Source organism: Chionomys nivalis, chromosome 1 (assembly GCF_950005125.1).
Source record: "Chionomys nivalis chromosome 1, mChiNiv1.1, whole genome shotgun sequence".
In the NCBI taxonomy this organism is placed as follows: Eukaryota; Metazoa; Chordata; class Mammalia; order Rodentia; family Cricetidae; genus Chionomys; species Chionomys nivalis.
The window spans coordinates 67,713,658-67,729,510 of record NC_080086.1 but is presented as its reverse complement, the minus strand read 5'-3'; the positions used below and the strand labels follow the sequence as shown (position 1 = coordinate 67,729,510).

Sequence of the window (15,853 nt, the reverse complement as noted above, 5' to 3'; positions counted from 1 at the left end):
CCTTTGTGATGAGTGGCCACATCACCTGGGGAGCCTGGCCCTGTGGGTGATGAAGAATCAGGGAAGCCAGACACAGGAGAGGGAGAGCGGGAAATGAGGCTGGGAATGGCTCCCCCAGCTTCCCTCCCAGACCTCAAGAGAGTGTCAGATACTCCGCTTACACTTAGGGACACAGGTCAGGGAAGGGGATGCTTAGCAAGGGACGCAGAGTGAAGAGCTGGCAGCCAGCAGCCCTTTGGGGCTTCTGGTTCTGCTTCTGGACCTAGATCCAGGTTTACTTTCCTTGCCTTGCACTGGAGGGGCAGATTAGAGAAGGCGACATCAAGCACACCCTGGCAAGTCCAGGGGGCCTTTAAAGCGCATGGACAGTGGGTGGGAGAGAAGTGTCCGTAGATGGAAACTGGGTGGAAAGGAAGCCTTATAGTTTCTCTCCCAGTGGTCTGGGATGGGGTCATAGCGCCAAGCGTGGGCTCCGAAACCTTGGGTAATAGATAAGTTAATGTCTCAGCCTCAGTTGCCTCATCTATAAAATGGGGATACGTCACGGAGATTTGGGAAAGAAATGAGTGCATCCCCAGGGTTTGGCATAGTGCATGACATGGAACAAGCTCTTTGAAATGTTTTTTTTTTAAAGTTTGACAGCACACAGTTGTGTCTAGCGCCTGCAGGGATTCACAAGACACACTCTTCATCAGCCTGTCTCAGCACCAGATTGCTCAGCTGAGTGTTAGAAGTGGCTGTTGGTCCTCAGGACGAGCTGTTCTGCACTGGCACAGCTGCCTGTCCAACTCCCTCCCTTATGGGAGCAGAGGGGACGTGAATCTGAGATCAGAGGGAGCTGGGCAGAGACTGCAGGCTACGTCTAAGACCCACTGACTCTGACCTGTCTTCTGTGTCTTCTCCAGTGAACACAACCACGGTCAATGCCTCAGCCCTGCTGGCACCAAATACCAACACGTCTCTGGTAAGTCCTTTCTTATCAGGGCAGACTGCTCGTGGGATTTTGTTTATGGTGGGGAGTCAGGAAGCACCTGGGCTCCATACCTAACTGTAAGCACTGTGCTCTAAGGCATCCTCCGTGTGCAACATCTCTATGCAGAAATACAACGTGTGTGTGCCCAGAGGTGGTAGATGTGAGCAGAGCTATATACATACACAGGTTGTAGTCCGTTCTCCCAGGAACCCCCAGTTCCTATCCAACCGTGCACTCTCAGACCAGAAGTTTATCACCCCCCATGAACTTGACCGTCCTTGGCATCTATTAGTCTCCAGGGTCCCCCATGGGTCTGCCTTCCCAAACAACGGTAAGCGGTGGCTTTCAGGCCTCTCCCAGCCCAAGTAGATGGGAGGATGCAAAGTTAAAATCCAGGTAAAGGGTCGCATGTAGGCCTTGGCGCAGCCTTGGATGCTTTGAGTGTCCCTAAGGATGCTTACATTCCCCTGCACAGGCAGCCAGTGGCTCAGTCTATGTCCATCTCAGTTGACTACATAGCTAAAAACTTCAAATCTCAGACCTTGAGGAGGGCAGACCCAGGCAGTGCTTACTCTCCAGTGCCTATTATGTGTTAGGTGCTGGGAGCTGGCCTCAGATGGGCCAGCTGGGATGGTTGGGTCTGTGTCTTTGCATTGCTTTTTCACTCCTTGGCGACTCAGTAGAGCGGGCTCAGGTTTCTAAGAGTGTGCGGAAAGGCGTGTGAGGCCTCTTACAATGGCTTCGACTAACTCCCAACCCGTTTCCCTTCCACTCAGCATGATAAAACACCTGGCAAAAGAAAGCATCTTTAAGGGAGAAAGGGGTTTATTATTTTTTAAAAATATTTGTTTATTATGTACACAATATTCTGTCTGTATGCCTGAAGGCCAGAAGAAGGCGCCAGACCTCCCCACAGATGGTTGTGAGCCACCATGTAGTTGCTGGGAATTGAACTCAGGACCCCTGGAAGAGCAAGGTCTTAACCACTGAGCCATCTCTCCAGCCCCGAGAAAGGGGTTTATTCAGCTCCCAGTTCCAGGCTACAGTCCATCACTGCAAGGAAGTCAAGGCTGCAGGGGCTTGAGGCAGTGAGTTAAGAACGGAGGGAGAATGAATGCACGCTTAAGACAGATGCAATTAATATTTTTATTTGCAACTGCTTAAATCCATGTATGTGAAGCCAACAGTTACAAAGCATACATATATATGTATATATACACATATATATGCTAAAATTCAGAGACTGCGAAATAGTGAATCTGCGACACCAAGGAAGGAAGTGGTTGGAATGACCCAAGAAGGAAATAATGAGGATATGCATAGAGAAAGGAAGAGACACTGTCTCCAGGAAGGCAGCCTCAGTAGCACCATGGCTCTTGGCCTGGAATAGGAGACAGACCTGTGGGAGGAAGGAGAAAGCATCTTCCTACTGCTGTCAAAAACCACATAGGTCGGGGGAGTTGGAGAGATGGCTTGGCGGTTAAGAGCACTGACTGCTTTTCCAAAGGACCCGAGTTCGATTCCCAGCAACCACATGGTGGCTCACAACCATCTGTAATGAGGTCTGGTGTCCTCTTCTAGCCTGCAGGCATATATGCAAACGGAATATTGTATCCATAATAAATATTTAAAAACAAAACAAAAACAACAACAACAAAAAACCCACATAGCTCAGAACACACTGATGAAACAGTCCCTAACCTTCCTGGGGAACTGCCCACTTGTCGCCCTTTAAACAGCCTGCCCCAGGGACACTACTCTGCTACTAAGGGCATCATCATGGACAGGAGAGGAGGGCTAGGGACCCTCAAAGGTTTGGTAGGTTTTAAGCTTACCCAGGGCCACAGGGAGAAGGAGACACTGTCTAAAGGAGGGTCCTGACCCCTTCTCTCCTGTGCTTGGTCTCCAAGTACACCCCCCTTAACCTCACAGCGCTGGACTGGTCCCTGCTGAGCAAGAAAGAGTGTCTGAGCTACGGTGGGCGCCTGCTTGGGAACTCCTGCCGGTTCATCCCAGACCTGGCCCTCATGTCCTTCATCCTTTTCTTTGGGACTTACTCCATGACCTTGACCCTGAAGAAATTCAAATTCAGCCGCTACTTTCCTACCAAGGTAAGTATCCCCTGAAGGTAGGCAGAACTTCCATCTGAGGTGTTCTTAAGGGAGGCTCAACTCAGTGAGATGACTCTATAGGTACAGGGGTTCACTACCACTGACAGTCTGTGTATCCCCAAGATCCACATGGTGAAAGAAGAAAATCTGCTCCCACACATCCTCCTCTGACCTCCACAGCGGGGCAATGGCACCTATGCATGTGTGTGTGTGTTTAAAGGAACACCCCCATGCAGTCTTTCCAGGGGGCGCTATCTGAAAAGATGGACACCAAGGATGCTCTGACCAGAGGGATTTATACAAATTAAGAGCACAAACTTTGCCCAGCCCCGTGGCCCAAGCGTGTAATCACAGCTCCACAGAGACTGAGGCAGGAAGATCATAAATTCAAAAGCCAGCCTGGGAAACATGCATCCTATCTCAAAAGAAAACCAAGGGGCTAAAAAGATAGCTCCATAGTTAAGAATGTCTGCTGCTCCCAGAGGACCTGAGTTTAGATTCCAGCACACACATTGTGTGATTCACAACTGTCTGTAACTTCAGCTCCAGGGGGACAGGATGCCCTCCACTTGCCGCCAGAGGCCCACAATACCGTTCAGTTACACAGACACACACACACACAAATAAGAAATAACAAAAATAAATGTTTAGAAGTAAGATTAAAGTTTTTTTTTAAAAAAATATTTATTTATTTAGTATACAATATTTTGTCTACATGTATTCCTGCAGGCCAGAAGAGGGCACCAGACCTCATTACAGATGGTTGTGAGCCACCATGTGGTTGCTGGGAATTGAACTCAGGACCTTTGGAAGAGCAGGCAATGCTCTTAACCACTGAGCCATCTCTCCAGCCCCAAGATTAAAGTTTTAAAAAGAGGGCTAGGGGGGCTGGAGAGATGGCTCAGTGGTTAAGAGCATTGCCTGCCCTTCCAAAGGTCCTGAGTTCAATTCCCAGCAACCACATGGTGGCTCACAGCCATCTGTAATGAGGTCTGGTGCCCTCTTCTGGCCTGCAGACATACACACAGACAGAATATTATATACATAATAAATAAATAAATAAATATAAAAAAAAAAAAAGAGGGCTAGGGATATGTGTCAGAGTGCTTATCTGTCATGCAGGAGGCTCTAGATTGATTGATTGATTTCTTTCTTCCTGTTGGTATTTTTCAAGATGAGACGGGGTTTCTCTGTGTAATAGCCCTGGCTGTCCTGGAACTTTGTAGATCAGGCTGGTCTTGAACTCCCAGAGATCCACCTGCCTTTGCCTCCCGAGTGTTAGGACTAAAGGCATGCACCACCATGCCCAGATGAGGCCCTAGATTTAATCTCCAGTATTGAAAATCAAACAACAGCAAACAAGACTTTGGAGGCAGAAAGGTCCAGATTCCCATGACAATACCTGGTGTTTTCCTCTTGGCCTTTTGCTTCTAAACTCCTTGTGTCTCTAAATCTTTTGTCCCCTGGTGACTGATAAAAGCAACAACAACAAAACACCTTACCGTGTGTTTGTTGGCCATATAGCCAAGTTGGCTTTGTTCTTGGTGCTGTAATATGGAGCGGCGGGGCTGCGTCCCCGGCACCCGACCGCCCGCATGGCTTATGCCCCAAAATAATTACACGGAAACTGTATTCTTTTAATCACTGCCTGGCCCATTAGTTCCAGCCTCTTATTGGCTAGCTCTTACATATTGATCTAACCCATTTCTAATATTCTGTGTAGCACCATGATCTGGTGGCTTACCAGGGAGATCTTAACCTGTGTCTGTGTCTGGTGGGCGAATCATGGCGACTCCTGAATCGGCTTCTTTCTCCCAGCATTCTGTTCTGTTTACTCCACCCACCTAAGGGCTGGCCTATAAATGGGCCAAGGCAGTTTCTTTATTAAATGAAAGTAACTCCTCCATCATCTTGGAAATACTCTGTTTCAACTGTCATGTTTTCTGTTGAGTTTGGTTTCTACGTGATGTGTACTCTCTTTCTTGTGATGTATTGCAAAGACCTGTTTCCATTCTGTTAACTGGCTCTTTGAGTCTTTTAAAAATTTGCTATTACTTTTTTTATGATTTGTATGTGTGCATACCATGGCTCGTGTATGAAGGTCAGAGGGCAATCTGTAGAGGTCACTCCTTCCCTCCCACCATGTGGGTCCTGGGAGTAGAACTCAGGTCCTCAGGGTTACCTACTGAACCTTCTTGCTAGGCCCCTTTTAAATTTCCTTGTTGTTTTTAAGACTCATTTGTTTTATTTATGTGTACGAATGTGTTGCCTGTGTGTATGTATGTTCACCACATGCATGCAGTGTCCAAAGAAACTAGATAAGGGGCATCAGAATTGGAGTTACAGATTGTTGTGAGCCGCCGTGTAGGTTCTGGGAATCAAACCTTAGCAAGAGTGGCCAGTGCTCTTAACTGCTGAGTCTTCTTCTCCCAGCCTCTCCCACTCTTTGACTTGGCTAATGGTAGCTGCTGATGAGCAGAAGTCTCAGTTTTACTGTAATCAAACAGCCAAATCTCCGTTTTAGAAAATACTAGCGGAAACCCCGTGTCATCTCTTAAAGCCTGGTTTGCCTTTCGTGTTTGCTCTGCGATCCATCGTAAGTGATTCTGATGTAATGGGAGATAGTGACGCTTTGTGTTTTGTATAAATAGCTCATTGTCCCAGTTTCTGTTTTTGCTTTTAAAGAGCATTGTACTCTGTACTGTTTTGCAAAGCATCCTTTGCCATGTCTCATGTGTTCCTGCATAACAGTGTCCCTTCTGGTTTGTTTTTCTTCCATTTCACTGGCTTGTTTATATGCCAGTACCACAGTCCTCAACTCTATACTTTATGATAAGTATCGTCTTATAGACCAAGTTCTTCTCTGTCTTTTTCCAGTAACATCGTCATTGCCCTTGCATTTCTAGCTGAACTTTAGTGCCATCCTAAATTTCACCAAAATTAGGAACCAGCGAAAAGGCTTAGCAGGTAAAAGTGCTTGTAACCAAGACTGGTGACCTAAGTTTCATCCCCGGGACCCACATGGTAGAAGGAGAGAGAGAACCATCTCCCATAAACTGTCCTGTGACCTTCATACACACGAGCTGTGGTTTGTACACGCACGCACACACACAAACATTTTTTTTAAAAAAGAAAAAAAAAAGGTGTTTTGTGGCCTCCTGGAGAAAAAGACTGATGTGGTTGGTACTCATAAGGTCGGTGAATGTAGAGTTGAATACCAGGGTCTGCAGATGAAAAGCGCTGTTCAGGAGTGCCAGCCATGGACGGAGAATGCTACGCCCCCGGGACGGAGCTGAAAATGACATGGTCCTCAGGCCGTCACCTCCACACCCTGGTGTATACTCCAGGGAAGTCTCACAGGTGAACAGTCTAGGCGGAAAAAATGAAAGTAATCAGTGCTGTTGTTTTTTAATTAGAAACAGGGTCTCACTTAGCCTATAGTCCACTGGTCTCACTCAAGACAATGTTCCTGCATCAGCTTTCCAAAGCCGGAGGGCCACACTGACAAATCTGAATCAATTCATAATACAATAGATAAATAAATGGAGACTCTGGAGAAAGGACTCAATAGTTATGGGCACCGATATTCTTTAGAGGACCTGGGCTTTGTTCTCAGCACCCACATGGTGGCTCACAGCTGTTGGTAACTTCAGTTCCAGGGAATTCAACACTCCCTTCTGGCCTCCTTGGGCACCAGGCACGCATACAGTACACTCATATACACACAGACAAAACACCTATACATATAAAAATAATTTTAAAATAAATAAACAGGAAACAATCATGGAACCATTGTTACAATTAATATACATAACTCTTTCTACCAGGAAAAATGTCACAAGAATAACGTTGAACAAATAAAGGAAGTGTCGTGGGGCTGGGGAGATGGCTCAGAGGTTAAGAGCACTGGCTGCTCTTCCAGAGGTTCTGGGTTCAATTCCCAGCAACCACATGGTGGCTCACAGCCATCTAGTGAGATCTATCTGGTGTACAGGTATACATAATAAAAATAAGTAAGTCTTAAAAAAAGAGAGAAAGTGTCAGAAGATTACCAATAATATGTTACCATTTATGTGAAATTTTTAACTGCACCAAACAAAACTATATTTTGTTGAATGAGATAAAATTGTCGGTAGTTTTCTGTAGAGAGCAAAATGCCACTGAGGGCGAAAGATACCAACAAAACGTAGGATTCTCTCTCTCTCTCCTGAGGACTAGTCTCTCTATATAGCCCTGACTGTCCTAGAACTTACCATGTAGACCAGGTTGGCCACCACACCCAGAAAATGTTTTATTTCTATTTTATTTTTTATTTTTGGTTTTTTAAGATGGGGTTTCTTTATTTAGTCCTGGATGTCCTGGAATTCACTCTGTAGACCAGGCTGGTCACTAACTTGGAGATTCCACTGCCTCTGCCTCTCAAGTGCTGGGATTAAAGGTGTGTACCACCCCCACCCCAAAATTTTTATTTCTTAAGGACAAAGAAAGTACATTGTTTGGTATTATGTCCATCTTTGTATTAGGTTAGACCATGTGAAATTACCTGTATTTGACAAAATGGTCAAGTTCATATTGTTTAGTTTAATAATTCTTTGATCTGGATGCTGCTATTATAAGGAAAGAAGCAGCTACTGCTGTGCACCTCTGTTGTGCTGTGACCAATTTTATATATTTAAACTATTAGAATCAAAATGGAGCAAGGCATGGCAGCACACACCTTTCATCCCAGCATTCAGGAGGCAGGCGGACCTCTGTGAGTTTCAGGACAGCCTGGTCTACATAGTGAGTTCCAGGACAGCCAGCGTTATGTAGAGAGACCCTGTCTTAAAAATACATACTCAGCCTAGATGTAGTAGGGAGGCCTTGGACCTTTCACAAGGCAAAGTGTCTTACCATCGCTTAAGACTACAGTGGGGTGGGGTGAGAGAGTGTGTAAAGGGAATGGGAGGAGAGAGGGAGTGGGAAATTGGATTGGTATTTAAAAAAAAAATGTAATAAATAAAAATAAAAAGCACATACATCAGAGATGGCTGAGCAATTAAGATCATTTATTACTCTTACAGAAGCCCTGAGTCCAGTTCCCAGTACACCAATCAGGCGTTCACAACTATGAGCACTGCACTTATACACGCACAAGCACACACACACACACACACACACAATTTAAAATTAGAAATTCTTTTCACAAAAAGGACCCACTCTACTACAGAGACCAGAGTGCAGGTGTTACAAGCAGAAGGGGACAGAGCAGCAGGAGAGAGGTGGTGGGCAGGGCAGGGCAGGGCGGGGCAGCAATGCCACCTGTTGTGATGGTGGATTAAAGGCCCTGGCACAAACCGGAGGCAGTGATGTAACACAAACGGCGGCGGCAGTTCATGGAAGGAATTTTAAACCAACTCCCCAGGGTTTGGAATGAGCAGGAAGGACAACATAAATCAATTTAAACCCTCTCCTATAGGTGGTGCTTTCTTTAAAAAAAAATTATTTATTTTACATCCCGGCCAGAGTTTACCCTCCTTCCTCTCCTCCCAGTCCCTCCCCGCATCCTCCCTCTGTTCCCAGTCCCCAATCCACTCCTCCTCCCTTTCTGTTCAGGATCTCTCCTATGGATATCAACAAAACATGGCCTATCAAGTTGCAGTAAGACTAAACACCTCACTTCTTAGAGGGACAAGTGGCATTCAGCCACCCGAGATTGAGCACAACAGGTCTGTGGTGCCCTCAGATGTCTGGGGCTGCATGCGGGCTACACTGACTGCTCAGCAAGTGCTTACCCTCCGCAGGCAGGCGCGGGTAACCCATTGAACCCCATTTGTGATGGGGTTCAGGGATTGCAATTCTGCCCCATAAATGAGTTTAAAAAAAAAAAAAGACACCTCCCCATGTATTAAGGCCGGGCAAGGTGACCCAATATGGGGAGTAGGATCTTTTAATTAGTAATTCAAACCACGAAGGTCCGTTAGATGGCTCAGCACACTGGGCCCAATCCCAGAACCCATATAAAGCTGGGACAACTGAATCTTCAATCTTGCTCTCTGACCTCCACATGAACACTGCGACCTCTGCGCCCCGCCCCCCATTGTTCACCCACGCAGACAGTAATAAAAATAAACGAACAATTGTTTTAAAGTATGGAGCTGTCTGTTGATTGCCATGGAAGAGACTTCCAGAACTAAAACCAAGTGTGGGTATATGTGGAAGGTAGGACCAGGTGAGGACAAGTGAGTGGGGTGGAGATATGTCGTCCTCCCCTCCCCCGTTATGCGAATTTTAACCAGTTACGTGCTGTTTGAATAACAAACCAGAAAAGCTTGGGTGAGGGGGAGTGATAAAGTCAGTGTGCTAGTGTGCTGTGTGTACCTCCACCCTCAAGCGGGTTTTTTTTTTTTTTTTTTTTTTTTTGTTTGTTTGTTTGGTTGGTTTTTTCGAGACAGGGTTCTCTGTGGTTTTTGGAGCCTGTCCTGGAACTAGCTCTTGTAGACCAGGCTGGTCTCCAACTCACAGAGATCCGCCTGCCTCTGCCTCCCATTAAAGGCATGCGCCACCACCGCCCGGCCCTTCAAGCGGTTTTCATAAACAGAATGCCAGAGCTCAGCTCCAGCCAATGGTGGTACAGAGAGGCGCGGAGGAGGCGCGGAGGAGGCCTGCAGTCGTCTGTCTGCTCTGGTGCTCAGCCACAGTTCTGCAACGTGGGATGTCTGTGTGTCTCTTTAGCATCCCTGGCTCTCTCCCATAGACACTTGAAATGTCAGTTTCGACTGATGTCAACCTTGTCCTCCTTCAGGGACACTCGGGCAGGTGGGAGGTGATTTAACAGTGTGAGCCTGCTGAGCTGTGACGCGTCCCCGCGGGTTCCTTTCCACACAGAGAACACGTGTGCCACCCTCTCTGAAAAGATATAAAAAGACAACAAGTAGACCCTGGGGGGCACTGTTTCCAAAAGGACGAGAGCAGGTCCCTGGTGAGGAACGGCCTTCTGAAAACAGCGAGAGACTGGAGACTTAGCAGATAGGTCTGAGAGTAGTCAAGGGTCAGCCCAGGTGGGGTACAACAATCTGTCAACAAGGTTGGAGGAGCTAGAATTTCCTGCTGAGTTCAACTCACCCACACGCCGGGAGGCCAAGGCCAGCCTTTATTTGTTTGTTTGTTTGTTTGTTTGTTTATATCAGAGTGTGACCTCAGCAAGGGTTGCCACTCTGGCCAAATCCTCCCAAGTTCTCTCTACTGATACCTTTCACCTGTGCCTCCAAGGTGGTGCCATATCATCACTGTGCAGGAGAGGAAACTGAGGCCCGGAGAGATAGGTGGTGGCTATCCCCAAGGTCGCTGGTCCAAGCTGTGAGCCCAGGCCTGCCGACCGACCACGCTCACTCCCCGCTTCTGCTCTGCAGGTCCGGACCCTGGTGGCCGACTTCTCCATTGTTTTCTCCATCTTGCTGTTTTGTGGCATCGACGCCTGTTTTGGCCTGCAAACCCCCAAGCTCCATGTGCCTAACGTCATCAAGGTTTGCTCCCTGCCGTGGGCAGTCACTGCGCCCACCTCCTGCTTGCAAGCTTCTCCGTTGTGCTCTTCAAACTGTCCTCTCTCAGCCCAGTCCCTGTGTGCCCTAGCCCTTTCAGTGTTCCCCCCAGGGTGGTCACTCAAGAGGTGGTGCAGACATGTAACGTGGGCCTGTGGACCTTCAGAGTGGGGAAGGCTGGAATCTGCTCTCCAAGCAGAGGAAGCCTCACGCTGTGTGGGAGGCTTTCAGATCCCCTAACTGTGGCCGTCACATACTGGGCCACCTGAGATCTGTCCAAAGTGATTCCTTAGGTTGGTTGACCCCAAAGTGTGGACCCTGTACTAGTGCTATAGTGTTACATACAGGTGGGCATCCTCGTGGCCCTGTGCTCCTTCACGGGGCTCCCCTGGTATGTGGCTGCCACGGTCATCTCCATTGCCTACATAGACAGCCTCAAGATGGAGACAGAGACCACTGCCCCAGGGGAGCAGCCTCAGTTCCTGGGGGTGGAGAGAGACACCAGTGTCCCTGGGAGAGCAACCCTAGTTCCTGAGGGTAGGTAGGAAGGAACTGAAAAATGCAGATTCTCTGCAGGACGTAGTGGCATACACCTTTAGTCCCATCTCTTGGCCAAGGGAGTCAGAAGCAGGTGGATCTCTGGGAGTGAGGCCAGCGTGGTTTACATAGTGAGTTTCAGGACTCAAAAGATTATATAGTGACACCTTGTCTCATTTTAAAAAATAGAAAAGAAAAAGAAAAAAATTAAAAATTCTTTCTTCTTTGTTTTTGTTTGTGGAGACAGGGTTTCTCTGTGTAATAGTCCTGGTAGTCCTGGCCGTCCTAGAACTCACTTTGTAGCCCAGGCTGGCCTTGAATTCACAGAGATCAGCCTGCCTGTGCCCCCTGAGCTGAGAATAAAGGCATGTGCCACCATCGCCCAGCTTTAATACAGATTCTTAGTCCTATCCTAGACTTGTATAATCTGAAACACTGAGGTGGACCCTTTAATGAGCTCTCTACACAACACTGGGCATGCTTAAAACTGAGGTCTGTGATTCAAAAGTTGCTCCTTAGGGGCTGGTAAGATGCCTCAGTGGGTAGAGGCGCTCACCGCCATGGCTGACGACCTGAGTTCAATCCCTGGGGTGCACACGGTAGAAGAGAGAATCGACTCCCACAGGTTGTTCTCTGACCACCACACATGCATTGTGGCACAACTACACACATAAACACATAAGATACAATTTAAAAATTTATAAAAACTTTAAAGAACTTGGGAAAAAATTACACAGTAAGATTAGCCAGCCCCAAAGTCCACCTGTCTCAACAGACTTCTGTATAGCCAAATTAGTCGCTCTGAAGCTGTGGAGTTCCTTGTTTGATTTTACATTTTACTATCAAATATATTTTTATGCATTTAACTACAACCAAAACCAAAAAAAAAAAAAAATCCAGGGTAGAGTTAAAAGTAGAACGGCAGTTCATTTGCATCTTCTTTCATGACTCACATGACTCACATCCAGAACGTAATTTTGTGTATATGTGTGAGGTTTTTTTTTTTTTCGAGACAGGATTTTTCTGTGCCGCACTGACTATTTTGGAACTCACTCTGTGGACTAGGCCCACCTACCTCTGTCTCCCTAGTGCTGGGATTAAAGGTGTGCACCACTATGCCTGGCCTCAAATTATAATTAAACAGGAAAAAAAAATATCCATTCAGAATTGATGGTTTGTTTACAGCTAAACACAAACTCTCCCAAATGCACCAGCTATCCAACCAAAATAGGGAATCTGTATCTAGAACCTGCCTTTAAAGTCATGTTAGCCTTAAAAAAGCACTGGTTTCTGAAAGTTGGGGGACAGCTTCACAAGTAAGACCCCTTGCTCTGAAGACAGGAGCATCTGAGTTTGAACCTCCAGCACCCACAGCAAAAACCAGGCATGGCTGTGTTTGCCGGCCACCCATCAGAGGGCAGAGACGGGCTGAGTCTGGGTGCTCACTGGCTAGCTCCCCCAGCCCAAATGGTGAGCTGTGTCCGTGAGAGGCCGTGAATCAGGGCGACGAGGGCTGAACAACAGAAGAAGACATCTGATAATACTGCTCTGGATTTGCATGCTCACATGAATACCACACACACACACACACACACACACACATGCACGCACACGCACACTCACGTGCACACATGCACACACACTCTTTCTCTTGAATGTTCACCTCACCTCTGTACACATTCTTGACACACAAGTCTGAACTGATGTTGGACTTTTTTTTTTTTTTTTTTGGTTTTTTGAGACAGGGATTCTCTGTGGCTTTCGAGCCTGTCCTGGAATTAGCCCTTGTAGACCAGGCTGGACTCGAACTCACAGAGATCCGCCTGCCTGGGATCTGGGATTAAAGGCGTGCACCACCACTGATGTTTGACTTTTTTTTTTAATATTTATTTATTTATTATGTATACAATATTCTGTCTGCATGTATGTCTGCAGGCCAGAAGAGGGCACCAGACCTCATTACAGATGGTTGTGAGCCACCATGTGGTTGCCGGGTATTGAACTCAGGACCTTTGGAAGAGCAGGCAATGCTCTTAACCACTGAGCCATCTCTCCAGCCCCTGATGTTTGACTTTTTATGACACCCTCAGAGCTCCTTAGGCAGATGGCTTTGCAGAGGCAGAGGCAGCACTAGGCTGTCGCAGGATTTTTCTCTTGGGCCACCAACCAGCTTCCAAATCAAGACACAGAATCTTCTTATTATTCATGAACGCTCAACCTATCTTAGCTCTTATTTCTTGCTGGCTCTCACAACTTAAATTATCCCGTTTCTCTTCATCTATGTTTTGCCTCGGGGCTTTTTACCTTTCTGTCTTTCTGTATGGCTTACTTTCACTGCTTCTTGTGTCTGTCTGTCTGTCGGCTGCCTGGTCTCTGGCCCTGAGAGTGTCTCTCTCCTTCTCTTTCTCCCTCATTCTACTCCTCCTCTTCTTCTCTCTCTTCCTACTCATCCTTTCTGGCCCCTAGTCCCACCTATCCCTCTCCTGCCTAGCCGTTGGCCCTTCAGCTTTTTATTAGACCAATCAGGTGCTTTAAACAGGCTAGGGGAACCGAATGCAAGGCATTTTTTTATTAATTAAACAAACGCAGTATAAACAAATATAACACACCTTTACCTCGTTAACAAGGGCAGCAGAAACAAGTATAACAGACTTTCACATAGTTAAAGTATTCCGCAGCATAAACAAATGTACTATGTATTTGCCTAGTTAAAATAATACTCCACAACACTAGGCCCATCAGATACTTTGTTGCTTTGGTCTGCCAGTCCTTATTCTTGTCATTTGTCTTTGTGTGACCAATGACTACATATGGCCACCCTCTGATCCCCGCCTGTTTTCCCAGGGTGTTGAAGCCGCTGTGTTCTGTGTATCTCTGTATTCCCAGTGTGTCTGAGCTCCTTCCCGTGCCTGCCTGCCTCTGTGACTCTCTCTAAAGTGGCGGGTTCCTAGCATCTTTACAGAGGAAATAAATATCGTAGTTGAAAAGTACTTCCAGGTGGGGAAGGAGAAGAATGGGAAGGGTGGGGACGCAGGCAAGTGTCTGGGACAAGGGAGAAAGGATCAGCCCTCTCCACTTCCTCCACTCAGCCCACACGGCCTGACCGAGGCTGGTTTGTTGCCCCTTTTGGGAAGAACCCTTGGTGGGTGTACCCTGCAAGCATCCTGCCCGCCCTGCTGGTGACCATCCTGATCTTCATGGACCAGCAGATCACGGCTGTCATTGTCAACCGGAAGGAGAACAAGCTGAAGGTAAGGCTGAGCCAGGAGCACAGCTGGGGGGATGGGGGAGAGCATTCTTCCTTTCAAACTTGGAGCAGATGGATTGAGTCCACCTTTGGTGTCTTTAGGTGAGAGACATGTGTCCTTGAACAGGATCAAGGTGGCATGGTCTGAGAACCAGGTGCAAGCCCAGGCTGGGTCTTGGGCACAAGCTCCCTATACACCTCGAAATGTCTCTCTGGCTTGTGCCTCCTGACGGTGAAACTTGGGCACCTCACATGTGCCGATGCGCGTATAGACCTAAAATCAGGAGGTAGAAGAATTTCCATGATTCCTGAAGCCCCCCTCCTTGCCTTTGCGTCTGAGAAGGCTCAGTCACCACTGACTGCCCCACCTAGTCTGGGCCACTCTAGGCTGGAGCCCTTTATCTAAGAACTGCAGAGAGACTGTGGCCAGTGGGCATGAGCTCTTCTTCCCAGAGACCAAATTTGGAGCTTTGCCAAGCCTGGCATCCCTCTTCTCCAAACTTGTGTACCCTGCTTAATTTTTCAGACACGGTGGCAACTAAAGCCAACCTTGGGAATAGCGAAGCCCAAACACTTCTTAAGCCCCCAGGGTGAATGTCTCCATGGGGCAGCCCCCCTCAGAATACAGTCTGGAAGGCAGGGGGAGCCCTTGAACATGAAATGGTTGCTTTGGGAAGGATCAGGTTCCCAGACTCTCCTGTCCCACTGTCCTGCAGAAGGCCGCAGGCTACCATCTGGACCTGTTCTGGGTGGGCATCCTCATGGCCCTGTGCTCCTTCACGGGGCTCCCCTGGTATGTGGCTGCCACGGTCATCTCCATCGCCCACATCGACAGCCTCAAGATGGAGACGGAGACCAGTGCCCCGGGGGAGCAGCCTCAGTTCCTGGGAGTCAGGTAGGACAGAACAAGACACGAGTCACCTGACCAGAAGTGGACAGCTCAGGAGAAGACAACGTGGTTTTCCTCTAGGTATTTGGGCAAGAAAGGCCTTCCCTATGGCCTCCGAAACCACAGCCCTTGAGGAATATTCTGAAGGAAAGAGAAGAAAATTCAATTCTATCAATTCTAAGTGATATTTTTTGTAGTCCCCAGTAGACACACACACACATACACACACACACACACTCTAGAAAAATGGTTTTCAAACCTTCCAAATGCTGTGATCCTTTAATTGCTCACGTTGTGGTGACCACCCAACCATAAAATTCTTTCATTGCTCCATCACTGTAATCTTGTTGCTGTTACGAATGGTGAGGCAATTGTCTGGTTGCAGCCCACAGGTTGAGAACCACTGTCCTAGAGCCTCACCCAGGAGCCACCATGGGGCCTCTTCTTTCCCTCCCTCCCTCCCGTGGTCATTCCTCAAGACCCTCTAGAGGTTCACATCCTGCTTAGCCGCCACACCTCTTGAGAGCCTGCCTGGACCCAGCCAGGATTCCAGCCCATATCCCTGGCTTGTCGCTT

General features: G+C 47.6%; 1 protein-coding gene across 1 annotated transcript in view; it reads left to right on the top strand.

Annotated features, from left to right (window-relative positions):
• Slc4a5 (solute carrier family 4 member 5) overlaps window positions 1-15,853 on the top strand; it is an 81,554-nt gene that overhangs the window by 52,204 nt on the left and 13,497 nt on the right. Inside the window, exons 15-19 of the mRNA XM_057761107.1 lie at window positions 906-964; window positions 2,884-3,084; window positions 10,476-10,589; window positions 14,231-14,392; window positions 15,105-15,283. Of these exons, the coding sequence (XP_057617090.1) occupies window positions 906-964; window positions 2,884-3,084; window positions 10,476-10,589; window positions 14,231-14,392; window positions 15,105-15,283 (715 nt within the window). The remainder of the gene's footprint in view (window positions 1-905; window positions 965-2,883; window positions 3,085-10,475; window positions 10,590-14,230; window positions 14,393-15,104; window positions 15,284-15,853) is intronic.